General features: G+C 37.4%; 1 protein-coding gene across 1 annotated transcript; it reads right to left on the minus strand.

The window, feature by feature from the left end:
* Positions 1-1,600: 1,600 nt before the first annotated feature.
* Positions 1,601-13,987, minus strand: LOC111384734 (protein EXPORTIN 1A-like). Its single transcript, XM_023009052.1, has 13 exons — positions 13,597-13,987; positions 5,361-5,477; positions 4,638-4,730; positions 4,462-4,533; positions 4,198-4,305; positions 4,042-4,124; positions 3,791-3,929; positions 3,571-3,639; positions 3,413-3,490; positions 3,005-3,067; positions 2,873-2,917; positions 1,821-1,928; positions 1,601-1,731 (listed from the first exon to the last, which is right to left on the minus strand). Exons 1-13 carry the CDS (start codon positions 13,693-13,695, stop codon positions 1,627-1,629), a joined length of 1,179 nt encoding a protein of 392 aa, XP_022864820.1. The 5' UTR covers positions 13,696-13,987; the 3' UTR covers positions 1,601-1,626.
* Positions 13,988-14,484: the final 497 nt, after the last annotated feature.

Raw genomic sequence — 14,484 nt, forward strand, 5'->3', positions numbered from 1 at the left:
TCCCTTGAGCTTCATAGTTTCGGGCATACTCAGCCCCACCACCGAATTGAGGGATAGTTTCACTTTTTCACCTACCTCTAGCAGGGGTTCCTCCTCTAGAAACTCATATGCAGCTTCATCTTCTTCACCCCACTGAACCAGTACCCATAGCTCCCTGTTTTTGCATTGGTGGCCCACCTTGTACCACTCTTCACAACGGAAGCACAAGCCCTTATCTCTCATTTTCCACTCCGCATCGGACATCCTCTTGATCAGAGCTTCCCTTCGTTGGTTCGCCCCTCTCTCAACCACTATTACCATCTTTGTTGAGAACGAATCAATGTTAGCTGGGTTTGAGTGGATTTTATATCGTCTTTAGGCTGTAGGCTCTTTCAATTTTTGGAGAACAGCATTCCTTCTGGGCTGTCTTCATGATTTGGCCCAACCCCCAAGGGCCCAATAGTCTAACCTCTACTTCAATGTCCGGTTTAAGCCCATTTAAGCACGTGCTCTCCATTATCTCATCCGGTATGCCAATCAACAGTGCAGCCAGCATCTCAGATTCACGTCGGTATTCTGCCAACGTTCTACGTAGGTTGATGGCCAAAAATTTTTCACACAAACTACCGTCTTGTGTCGGGCAGAAACACTGTAGGAGTTGAGCCGAAATTGATGCCAATTCCAAATGGTTCTCTGGCTTCTGCCCACTGGAGCTACGACAGTGCGTCTCCATCCCCATCCAAACCCACTCCGATAGCTCCCATCTTCTCCTTCTCCGTCAACCCATTCACCTCAAAATACCTCTCCACCCAGAAGATCCACCCATCTAGGTTAACTCCACTGAAAATAGGCATCTCCGATTTCCTTACCCGTCGCCAATTATCTCCCTTTGTTGACGTCATTTTCCATGTTCATTCTCCCAACACTGGCTTCTCCTGATCCTTCTGGCCACTTTTCCTTGCTCAGCGTTCGTGAACGTTCTCAGCTCCATGGTGGTTATGGGTCAGATTCTAGGTCAACTGTTCCACTAATCTTTTCAATCCCAATAGGCGTTGCAATTCCGTCTTGATATCTTCCACCACCTTTTCTAGCAATCGTATTTTAGCCATCAGATCGAATGTGCTCCGATACCGATTAATAGAACTCTAAGGAAGATTGAATTTGAAAGAAATGTTCTATTGAATTGAAATACAGAAAAGAATTATAGAAATGGAAATGATTACAAGACTCCTTTCCTCATTCACTATTTGCCTACCTACTATGCCTCTCCTCATTCTTATTTATAGCCAATCCCTAACTACTTTTCCCCCTGCCACTTGCTTCTTAACAGAATTCTGTTTCTCCTTCTCCCGCCTTCCTCCCTTCTTGAATCTTCTAGAATATGTGAACCGTATTGGGGCTTATCAGATTGCAATTGGATACTTCTTCCCCAATATCCAGATCTAGTTAGAAATCTACTTTTCATACCTCCTATTTCATTTATCTCAAACCCGTCCAATCATATAGGACAATAAACAACATTATATACTTTGTATTTTTGCAAGCTGCAAACTTGTACACTTCATATAACCATCCAGTCTAGCTTACAAGACAAGGACACGATTGAGATTAAAAACATCAGAAAAGGTAAAATGGTATAACGATCAATCATACCTGCAGTCCCATCATATTTACAGTTGATGCAGGAATGTCCAGATTATGGTGAGCTTCAAACAGCTCCAAAACTAATGAGTTCCAATAGTCCAAGCAGACCTATATCATGTTAGACCAATATCGATCAAGAATTATTGGAAAGAATTTGTTGAAGAGTGAAAATTCCATAACTGATGTAGAAACTTTACCTTAAAAACTTCATTATCGTCCACATACGAGATATTAATGAGATACTCAAGACCCATCAACAGCGCATTTATGTTCTCTGGTGTAGATTCCAATATTCGTATATGAGCCTGCACCCAGTGAAAAAAAGATGTCCATCAGTATACGATTATAGCCAAATCCAGGTGCGAAGACATGGCCATAACTAATATCTAATTTGTTTAATAACAAAGTAGTTTAACTGTTTAAGTGAGAATGTGGATTCAATCAGATGCCTAGAATATAATATATAAACAGTGTGGAAGCGGACCTCAGAAGAAATGCAATTCTACTACAAAGTTACAAATACAGAAACACAGTCTATTGTCACAGATAAGCAAACTTCCCGGTCTCCGGCAAAAGACTGCAGAATCAAGTATGATTCCAGAATGAAGAGAGTTTTCTACATGGGTCAGGCCAACTGGTTCGCAAGTATGGGATGTGCAAAACCTTATCCAAATGCCATATTTTAAAGAAACAAAACCAATTATATAAATTACTCAATGTGTACTGCAATCATTGCCACTGAGAGATATACCGGCCATTAAAATCAACTTCCAAAAAAAAAAAAATCATGCGCTTTCCACCAAAAGAGGGACTAAAATATCGTGTCTGGAGGGAATCCAAACAAATTTAGGGCCTGTTTGGTATGAATTTTGAAAAGCCAAAAGTGGCCTTCGAGATTGAATCTCCTTTTGGATTTGTTTGAATAATTTTCTGAAAGTACCAAGCCTAATTATAAGAACTTTTAGGGGAAGTTAGTCCGAGGTTGCTTCTTTGCCCAAGGTGACACCTTGTAAATTTCTATAAAAAGCAAAAGATATCTCAAACAGGCCATTAAAAGTAATGAAAAATTGCTTTTACCTGCGCATTATGGTCATTACATTAATATGTTAAGATGATATGCCTTGGTCATCCATTTTCATGCAGACGTCATTGTTATTTTTTCCCAACCAATATGTGAAAAAATATTTCCGTTGGACTCTTCACGACTGTGCACTAGCTTCATGATTAGGCACGCAAGGGGGATGCTTACCTTGTAAAAGGATGTGAAAAACAATGCCAAGTTCTGAATAAATGCCTGGACATCAAAAAAGGGCCATGTAACTCTCTATAAATGATAGAAACCCTGATAAATAAAATTGATTTCATTAAATTACACAATCACCTGTTCCTCACTATTTCCATTCGCATAAGCCTCTGGGAAGTTTGTGCTGGGAGGGAGAATAGTCTTAAACGCAACAGAAAAGTATATCAGCAATCAGCATAAACTTCATCAAAGTAATATCAAATATATATCGTTAAATAGTACAACTAAGTTGAGAACTGCTATTACTAGGTGCTTGTTTGGGTTTCATTATGAGTTGCAGAAATATAATGTGGTAAAAATGAGTGATACATAAGTGGTTAGTGGATCCTATGCAATGTGAGGTAAAAATTGAAGTTTGATCTTTAAATTCTAAGAAGATTATGAAGAAAGGCAAAAAAGTCCTAGGTTTATACAGAAGCCAGCTAACGAATCTATCTCTACATTCTCCAAATGGCTAGAGCACAATATTGCATTCATCTTCAATACCTGCAATTGCACCATGAATATGTTATACATCTTGATGTACTGCATGTTGTAAAAATCCCCAAAACTTAGGGCAGCAACCTGTGAACATCAACCAGTGCAACAAGCAACATCAATCTCATGATGATCGGAAAAATTCACATGACAGAGACAAAATATACCTCTGACAGGCACTGAAGAGTGAGGTTGCGATAAGCAGGCACGGGAAAGAATTTGAGGAGTGTCTCAAGCTATCAAATGAAAGGGCCCCATAAGTAACTTCAAATATTAGGCACAGACGAATCAATAACCACCAAAGTCCAAGACATTAAGGAATCAAAAAGATCATAATTCCCATTCCTTTCATCAGCAATCAACAAGAAGAAAGGAAAAGGTTCAGACCAGTGGTGATTCAAAAATGTAGCCCAAAGGAATCCAAGAAAGGAAAGCATGCAATGTGGCCAGTGTAGCCCTGATAAGCTCAGCTCTTTGAGATACTGACAAAACGTACAAGCATAGTTCGTGAATGAGCTGAAACTCACTGTAAACAAACAACAAATTCAAGTTGTTAGACAGCTCCAAGACTGTAGCCATCAATGTCAATTGTTTATCCGAAAACGAGGCCCTTAAGAAAACCTTATACTAATGATTACCTGTTTAATGATTGCTTTAACTCCTTAATCTTCTGTTGAGTCATTTCACCCCTCGAGAAGTCAAAGACCTCTTCACTTAACAACTGAGAAACATCTTAAGTCAAGTACATGAACTTTAATCAAGAAAATTATGAAGAAAGCAGGGATTCAACTTACTTTCAATATAGCCATGCAATTCTCACAAATAGTTTCACTCGTTTTTGCTGCTGCAACCAAGTCAGGAATGAATCTTTGCCACCTGGCTGGCCACTCATGCTTCAAGATCTGCACATAAAGAAACAAAAGCACAAGTAAGATGGCATATAAGGAAAAGCCCAAGCAGCAGGGTTCTTTTAAAACATGAAGCAGGTGCATAGAAAGTAAAACTGCAGTTATTATTAATGAGCCTGATTTCAAATTTCAAGGATTAGATAGTATAACCTGAACTAATATAATATTTAGTTTGTTGACATACAGCCTCTCCCGCCGGAAAGAGATCTCGTCACTTGAAAGCTAAGGTCATCAAATAGTGAAAGTATTAGTCACGCTCTTCAACTGAGATGCTGCTAGAAGCAGATGCCAACAAAATCTTCCTTAAAATGGCGTGATCAAATTACCTTAACTATAACTTCAGAAATATAGTTTTTCATGCCGTCTCTTTGTTCTACAGGCAAAGCATTCCATCTATACTTGACAACACCTTCTAGAACCTGTATGTGGAAATTCGGCAAGTGGTCCCTATCATCATTTCTCCAATAATGTTAAAGGAATGAGCACAAAACATTCACATACAGTAGAGAGCAAGGTCTAACCCCAAAAAGATACCAGCGCTCGTGATCACTTGAAGGATATGTATGTTTTGCTTTAAAAATAAAAATAAAAAATGAACAGATACAATTTCCTAAAACAATCGCAAAACTCAATAACATAATTTGGCTAGGACAATATATGTCATTATTAAATCCAATAATACACTTGATCAATCACAGATGTCTCCTTCCAAACACAGATTTTGGAATTTAAAGAGATGAACTTTTAAGTTATATTCGCCACCTTTAACAGCATTTGTATTTCGATGCTGAAACAGTCAAACACATTAACCTGTTTTCAACTTGCTCCATAGTTGTGTCAGATGCAGGCTTTTAGAAAGAACATATTTTGAAACAAAAATAGAATCATTCTTTGACATAGCTTATAGAAAGTAATATAAGTTGAAAATTAAACTCAGAATTTACAATGTTTGACCCCTCCCCTAAATGAAAACAAGGGCAGATAAGCAAGGAGAGTTTGACAAGTCCAAATGCAAGACTACTTATATAAATATCATGAGTGAGACTGACCTGCAAAGCATAAAATTTAGTATTCAAGTTTTGAGTATTTGATAGAATGTGAACCACTTGAAGCCACATATCAGGGTTATTTTGCAGATCTCGCAAGATATGGTCCGCTGCAGTTCTCTGCATTGTAGAAAGCAAGACCAAAGAAACAAAAAAGAGTAAGCTCCTATATTAAAATAATCTTGATAGCTAACAATCATGTAATCTAACAGTAAATGCATGAATTATAAGGACTAAGAAACAAAGAACTCCTTCTTTCTGGCATAATCTCCTCCTTAGGAGCAGACTTCAACACTACTTTGTGCGGTAAAAGCAACTCCATTTTCTAAACTAAATAAATGGCCATGTTATTAAGGATCAGAGAATATCATAAAAAGTTCAAAATGATAAGTTCAAGTAACCACAATCGTTAGTCACAAGAAGCTCATCTGCACCACTGACAAGACTAGCTACTTAATAATGTGGAAATAGGAGGTATATTAACAATTATTTTCTTATTTCAGTCATAATTAAATCTGATTTGATTATGATTGATTGATTGATTGTATATTTAGATAGGAGATAAATTAGTATGATTGATTGGTTCTATATTTAGATAGGATGTAAGTTAGTTATTTCCTTATTTGTAGAGATCTACTTGTGTATATATACATGGCTTTTCAGCAAAGAGAAATAAGATTTCATTTTATTCAAATCCTCATGGTTTCAGAGCCGACTCTGAAAACCTAAAGAAAAAGTCCTGTCATGGCTGCCAAGAAGACCTCATCTTCGGAAACCATCCCGAGTTCTGTCAGCTTTCCAAGAGCCACCGATGGGCCATCATTTTCCATCACAGGCCACAAATTAAATGGCCAGAATTATTTACAATGGTCCCACTTTGTTCTAATATTTATATCCGGCAAAGGAAGAGATGAGTATCTCACCGGAGAAGCAGCCCAACCAAAGAAGGAAGAACCCACTTACCGAGCATGGAAGACCGAAAATAATCAAGTCATGTCATGGCTTCTTAACTCCATGACCAATGAAATAGGTGAAAATTTTCTCCTATACGAAACCGCTGCAAAAACTTGGGAAGCAGCGAAGGAGGCGTACTCACAGGTGGAAAACACTTCGGAGTTATTCAACATTGACTGCCTCCTCCATGATCAACGACAAAAAGACCTCACTGTCACCCAATATTTCAGCATCCTCAATCGCCATTGGCAGCAACTAGATCTGTTTGAAGAACACAAGTGGAAGTGTCCGGATGATGCATCCTACCACAAGAAACTTGCTGAGCAGAAACGTTTATACATGTTCTTGATAGGACTCAACAAAAACTTGGATAATGTACGTGGAAGAATCCTTTCCATGAAACCAATGCCAAGTCTCTGAGAAGCCTTCGTTGAAGTAAGAAGCGAAGATAGCCGGGAAAAGGTCATGATGGGGAAGCAAAATGCACTCCACAACTATGAAACTTTAGCCTTCAAAGGAGAGACCTAAATGTGACCACTGCCACAAAATCGGCCACACAAAAGACAAGTGTTGGGACTTACATCGCAGGCCTGATGACGCAAGGACAGGAAATCAAAGGCAAAGCATGGGAAACTCAGCCGTCTCCGATGGAAAACTAGATACAACCAGAGCCTCCCTCTTCAGTAAGGAGCAACTGGAATTGCTTCAACAGCTCTTTGCATAGCAACAAAACAACCTGCATTCATCCCTAATAGCCACTGGATCTATGGTCTACAAAGGTACACATGCCCTAAATGCTAAACAGAAGAATCCAAATGTGTGGATAGTTGACTCCGAGGCCTCTGACCATATGACTGGCAATCCACACCTATTTATTGATCTCAATCCATGCAAGGAGTAATGGCAAGTTCGAATTGCTGATGGAACACATTCACAAGTGGCCAGAATCGGAACAGTGAAGTTATCCAAAGATTTGATACTTCAATTTGTGTTATTTGTTTCAAAATTGGATTGCAACTTATTATCTATCAGTAAAGTTACACGTGATTATAAGTGTGTCATTAAATTTTTCAACAATCTATGTGAATTTCAGGCTATGAAAACTGGGAGGACAATTGATAGTGCTAGGGAGTGTTCGGGGTTGTATTTGATCACAAGAAACAACTCTCCAAGTGGACAAGCTCTACAAGTAGGTAGTCCAAGTTTTCAGAGTTCATTGTTCAATGTTTCCATTCCCAGTCTAAATAATGAAGCCGTACTATGGCATTTCTGATTAGGTGGTCCCAATTTCATGTATCTTGAAAAGTTATTCCCATTATTGTTTAAGAATAAAAGTCCAAGTTCATTCCAATGTGAAATTTGTTAATTCTCAAAACACACTCGGAGTTCTTTTCCAAGACAATCATATAAACCCTCTCGTCCATTTTTAATGTTTCATAGTGATGTATGGAGACCGTCTCGTGTCAAACACATTTCTGGATTTCGATTGTTTGTATCTTTTATTGATGATCATACTCGATTGACTTGGGTATTTCTCCTAAAAGAAAAATCAGAAGTTAGCTTAATTTTTAAGAACTTCAATATCATGATTCAAAACCAATTTTAAACAAAAATCCAAATTCTCAGAACTGACAATGCTAAGGAGTATTTCAAACATGTTTTGGGAGACTACCTATTGAGTCAAGGGATTATTCATCAAAGTTCATGTGTCGATACTCCACAACAAAATGGTATTGCCAAGCGAAAAAATAGACACCTCCTTGAAGTTGCCCAATCCCAATGTTTTCGCCCAATGTTCCAAAACACTTCTGGGGGGATGCCATACTCGCTGCCACATTCTTGATAAATCGGATGCCATCTCGTGTTCTCAAATTTCAAACTCCATTCCAAATTCTCCTAAAATATTTTCCTTCCTTTCGAATTTTGTCCACAATACCCCTCAAAGTGTTCGGTTACACCTCATTTGTTCATGTTCACCATCACAATCATGGAAAACTTGATCCTCGAGCTATCAAATGCATCTTTTTAGGATATTCTCCACATCAAAAGGGATACAAGTGTTATTCTCCAATCACCAAACGATACTATCACTCCATGGATGTTTCATTCTTTGAGAATCAACCTTATTATCCCAATACCACCATTCAAAGGGAGAGTGAATATGAGAAGAAATGTTTGTCTTGGGATATTGAGTCCTCACCAATCCACTCGGTCCCTAGTTTTGTCAATAACACACTCGAAGTCGAAGTCCAAAGTGTCAATCCCACTCCTCCTATATTCTCACCTAATCCTCAGTCGTTAGATTTACCTACAAACAAAGAGCTACATGTCTACTCTTGGAGAGAAAGGGCTCAACATCAAGGAGAACCTCAAACACTACACTGATTCTAAAATTCAAACCCTAACATTGTGGAAGGCAGCTATTTTTGATGAAATTCAAGCGCTGGAAAGAATCAAACATGGGAAGTCACTGATCTGCCTCCACAGAAGTATCCAGTGGGAAGCAAAAGGATTTTCACTGTGAAATACAAAGAGGATGGGAGTATTGACAGATACAAAGTTCAACTCATGGCAAAAGGATTTACTCTATCTTACGGTATTGATTACCAAGAGACATTTGCTCATGTTGCCAAGCTCAACACTAAAAGAATTCTACTGTAGCTAGCTGCTAACCTAGACTGGCCCTTATTTCAGTTAGAAGTGAAGAATGCATTCTTAAACGAAGACCTGGTAGAAGAAGGTTATATGAAGATTTCCCCGGGCTTTGAAAATCAAGCCACACAAAACAAAGTCTGCAAACTAAAAAGATCCCTCTATGGACTTAAACAATCACCGAGGGCATAGTTCGACAGATTTACAAAGGTGATAAAACTTCATGGCTATTCTCAGTGCCAAGCTGATCATACCTTATTCGTGAAAAGATCACTAGAAGGTAAAATGTCAGTCCTAATAGTGTACATGGATGATATAATAGTTACAAGTGACTTTACAGATGAGATGGTTGAGTTAAAAAAGACTCTTGTTAACCAATTTGAGATTAAAGATCTAGAAAATCTCAAGTATTTCCTTAGAATGGAAGTGGCCAAATCAAGTACGAGAATCTCTGATTCACAAAGAAAGTATGTCTTGGATTTACTCAACGAATGTGGAATGCTAGAATGCAAACCAGTGGATACTCCTATGGAGACTAGTAGAAGGCTCGAAATGGCAAAGATCGGTGTTCCAGTGGATAAGGGAAGATATCAAAGACTAGTAGGCAGACTCATCTACCTCTCACATACTCGCCCACATATTAGTTTTTCATAGTCCGTTCATAAACGACCCAAGAGAAGAACACATGGAAGCGGTCAACCGAATCCTGAGATACTTGAAGTTAACCCCCGGTAAAGGGTTATTCTTCAACAAACGCTCCAGCCGAGACGTGCAAATTTACAGTGATGCTAATTGGACAGGTTCGGTTGCAAACCACAAATCTACATCAAGTTATTGTACCTATGTGTGGGGAAATCTAGTCACCTGGAGGAGCAAGATACAATCCGTGATATCAAGCAGTAGCGCTGAATCTGAGGTTCGAGCTATGGCTCAACGTATATGTGAAGGAATGTGGATTAGAAGACTTCTTGAAGAACTCAAAGTACCATTCAAAGAACCTATGAAGCTTTTTTGTGACAATCAATCAGCCATCAGCATATTTAAAAACATAATTCTTCATGACAAAACTAAACACGTGGAGATTGATCGTCACTTCGTTAAAGAGAAGATTGAAGACAATGTCATCAAACATATCTACACACCAACTCACTCCCAAGTTGCAGACATACTCACTAAGGCCCTACCTCGAAAATGATTCAAAGACCTTAGTTCCAAGCTCAGTTTACGGGGGTGTCTGAAAATAGGAGCTGTATTAGCAATTATTTCCTTAATTCAGTCATAATTAAATCTGATTTGGTTATGATTGATTGATTGTATATTTAGATAGGAGGTAAATTAGTATGACTGATTGGTTGTATATTTAGATAGGATGTAAATTAGTTACTTCCTTATTTGTAGAGATCTACTTGTGTATATATACATGGCTTTTTAGCCAAGAAAAATAAGATTTCAGTTTATTCAAATCTTCAAGTAACAATATATGAATTTCAGAGATAATAATTCATAAAGAGAAAAAGACTATACAAGCAGATTCTTTAAACATGTGAAGATGGCTGGAGGCTCCAACCGAGTCACAATCCCCAACACATCAGGCTTCTCGACAAACAACAATATCAAGCAAACACTTGTACCCAATATATTAGAGATCGACTATGCAAATCAATTTAATCATTCAATTTGACACAGCCTCCTCTCCTCAAAGGATATAGGAAAATAAACCTTTTGGCTTTTGTAGTCTTGGGCTACTTTTGGCTTTCTAACAGGTTCCTCCTAAATTACATTGCTCTCTCGAATAGGATCTTGTGTAGACGCATTAAAATCATGGTCTCTAACCATCTAAGTTGTCCCTCTCTCTTAAGTTTATAAATTAGTACAGTGAAGTTAACTTAAAAATACTAACTACATCAATACCTTCAGCCAGACCCACTGAGAAAAACTTACAATCAAACAAATTTAACCACGACCTGTCAACGATATCATTGACACAACAAATTCAAATTTGCAACCAAGATCCAAGATCCGCCTCTACAAATTTGAATTTTTCCTTGTTTGTCTATGGATATATTTGAGAGGGTCTAAATTGTCATGTTCTCACTTGATGAGAGTGTCATAATTCAAAACTTGGACATTATACCTAGCCAATACATATGATTTAAGAAGCATGGACACTTGCAAAGTTATTAAGTACTCGTATTCAATACGTATACAAGCTTGGATACGTTTGGACACTCTCCAATACGTAAGCATATTTTTTAAATTTTCGATACCTATCAGACACTTTATGCCAAGTGAAGAAGATGAGTTTATTGATTTTAAACTCTTTTAAAACTCATCACATTATTTTTGACAGTTGATGAAAGTTTTTTACTCACTAGATAACTATTATTATCATCAATAACTTATTAAAATTTGATATTATTTATTAATTAACAAGGAATGCTTACTCTTTTCTACATTCTATGAGAAAGAATAAAATAACTCTACATTGAGCTAAAAATTTGATTTTCATTCTACTCTTGAAGGTGTGGACTGCTTGAGGTTGTCAATCTATCATTAGACGAACCAAAATTGGAGAGTGTTACTTAGTGACAATAAAGAAACTGGTGGAGATGATGTTGAAGAAAATGAAATTAAGACAATTAAGATAAAAATACTCTAGTATTTTATTTTATTTTTATTGTCAAGCTTTTGTTTTAATTTTTTAATAATAATGAAATTATACTAAATTTATATTTAACCTATGAAAAACACTACGAACATATATAATATACACACTTCTATTCGCGTATACCAAGTTTTGTCAAAAAAGTGTATCGACATACCCGTTTCGTGTCGTATTACATATCCAAATTTGTCCTTAACATATGATAATTGTCCTCCTCTGTGTATGTTATTTGAATTATTTGAAATGTCAGTTGTGTACATGTTCCTTGACTAATTTTAAATTTTGGAGAGCTCAAAATGATACGCTTTAAATTATGATTATCTAATGCAGTAACTTTAAAAAAGAAACCCAAACGATCGGATTACTATCATTGTTTTGAAAAGCTTTTTAAGGTTTACACCTCAAATACCACCTTACATGAGTCTTTCATTTAATGCTTCAAAGCTTACACCTTGACGCACAATTGTGAGGACAATGCCCAACTAAAAAGTTTAGCTAATTTGACTTGCAATTCCATACATTTTGTTATGGCCTTAGCTTTTAGGGTTATTTCTTTAAAATCTAGAATGTTTTATGAGTTTTTTATTTTCTTTGTGTGTAAAGTTTCCAAGGAAGGGAAATGGAAGGTGAACAAAAGATAGCTAAATTTGTTAGCATATTATATACTTTCTAAGACGGTGTATGATTTACTATGAGAAAATTTTTAATTTTTATATCATTTTAAATATTTTATTGGCTTCTTTTGATGCCTACGCCTCAAAGCTCCTCAAAGCTTAAACCCCGCCTCACAAAGATAAAACGCTTCGTTACACGATTAAGCATTTTCAAGTTGTAATAACTATTCAAAGGAACCCAAAGGTATGTTGTTAACTTGAGCTTAAATCATTACAATTTCATGACATTGTATTATTGAAAATATCAATATCGATATTAGGCTTTTTGGAGATCGCTGATGGCATTTTATTTAATTACCACTTTACTATACTCACATGTTTTTGACATTGGCAATGCGCACTCAGCCCGCTCCAATTAATAGATTACTATAGCCTCGTTTATTTACCAGCTACATACATAGGTCTGCTGAAGTTTCCAAGTTAACCAATGAACCATCCAGCTGGCTGAACACCATTTATCTACGTAAGAGATTTTCCTCTCACCGATGAGGGTTTCTCATAAACATAAAATGTTGTGCCCATGGACACAGCACAGGGCAACAAAAACAAGAGGTTTCATAGATTATGTTGATCATCATTTCAAAACAGGCTAGTGGTGATTGTTTTCAAATGCCCCAAACCTTCATAAATATGTTATGAAATGTGTGCTCAGACCACACGCACGGAGCAAAACCAAAGGGTTTCAAAAGCTACTTCACATTCCATTTTATATCACCTATAGGTGGTTTCCAAAGCAAGCTAAGTAAAAGTAACTTCTGCATTCCATTTCAAGTTTTCCTGAAGGTATGGATCTAAAAGAATACAGAGTTGAATGCCACCCACACACCAAAAACAGCGGAACGACAAAATCTCACACTTCTACGAGTTTAATTGCTCCTAAACTTCAATTCTATAAGTTCTTACCCATGAACAAATATCCATAAAATGTTTCGGAGGAAACAAAAATAACCCAACCTTAATAAAGCATGGTCAAATATCGTGCATGCTGAGGTGAACTGCACAGACTACTCATCAGCAGCTCACCAGTCAGCAGTTACAAAGTGATATTTTTTAAAGAGATAGTCCCAATCTTTGCAGAATTCTTTATTCTACAGAGTCTAAACCCTAGCAATTGACTTAATTCTCATTCCAAAACTCCAGTAATTAAAAGAAAAACAAATAAACTTCTCTAATTCTTCCACATTTCCTAACAACTTCGCAAACAGGAAAGAAGATGAATATATGCAAAAAATTGAATGCGAGTAAATCAATAGCCAACAGTATAGAAAACAAAAAACTAAAAAAAGTTTTAGACCTCTTCTTTAGATCCAGTGCCATAGAAAGCCGCTACTGTAGCATCAAGCAAGGCAACGTCAATCGGCTGACTCAAATCCCGTAACTTCTCTGCCGCCATCTAGAGATCACCGCTCAAACCGTATTAAACCCAGTAAAAACCACTTATCTAAAACCCTAAGAAGCAGTAGTACGGACCAACCCTGCTTATGTATAGAGAGAGTGTTGGTATATATAGAGACGGACGGGGAAGGGTGAAAATTGGAATTACAAAGACAGCTTCAAATTGAAGCAGAGTAGTTTTAGAGAGAGAGGGGTTTTAGAGAGAGAAACTTTGAAAATGATAAATGTCCTCTCGCTTTATAAATTATACCGTGGAATGCGGAGGTGCGGGGAGTTTTACGTGTGAGTTTGTAACGAGTTGGGTTTGAAGAAGGCCCACAACGAAATTATAGCCATTCCATGGAAAAAAATTTGAAGCTCTAGATATACACTTAAACCACGGTGTACAACGCCTTCATATTGAGACGGGGCTCTCACAAAAGGGATGGCAATTTACCCTGTCCTGGTGGAGCCCCGTCCCAAATAGGGCAAAAAAATTCGTTCCAAACGAATTGGCGGGGAGGGGTGGGATAAGGCTGGACACCCCATCGCGGGGGTGGGGAGGGGCGAGGATGCCCAGCCCCGTGAGGAAAAAAGAAAAAAAAATTAATTAATTTTATTTCTAAACAATTCACCCGTTAAAAACTCGTTTTGAATTTGTATTTTATTATCTAATAATAACATTATTCGAAACTTTCAAAAAATTAAAAAATTAAACGGGGCAAAAAGTTGCCCCGTCTAAGGTGGAATGGTGATGGGGTTTTGGCCAAACGGGGCCCGCCCAGTTGCCATCTCACATTGATTGGAT

This window comes from Olea europaea, unplaced genomic scaffold (genome assembly GCF_002742605.1).
Source record: "Olea europaea var. sylvestris unplaced genomic scaffold, O_europaea_v1 scaffold2988, whole genome shotgun sequence".
Classification (NCBI taxonomy): Eukaryota; Viridiplantae; Streptophyta; class Magnoliopsida; order Lamiales; family Oleaceae; genus Olea; species Olea europaea.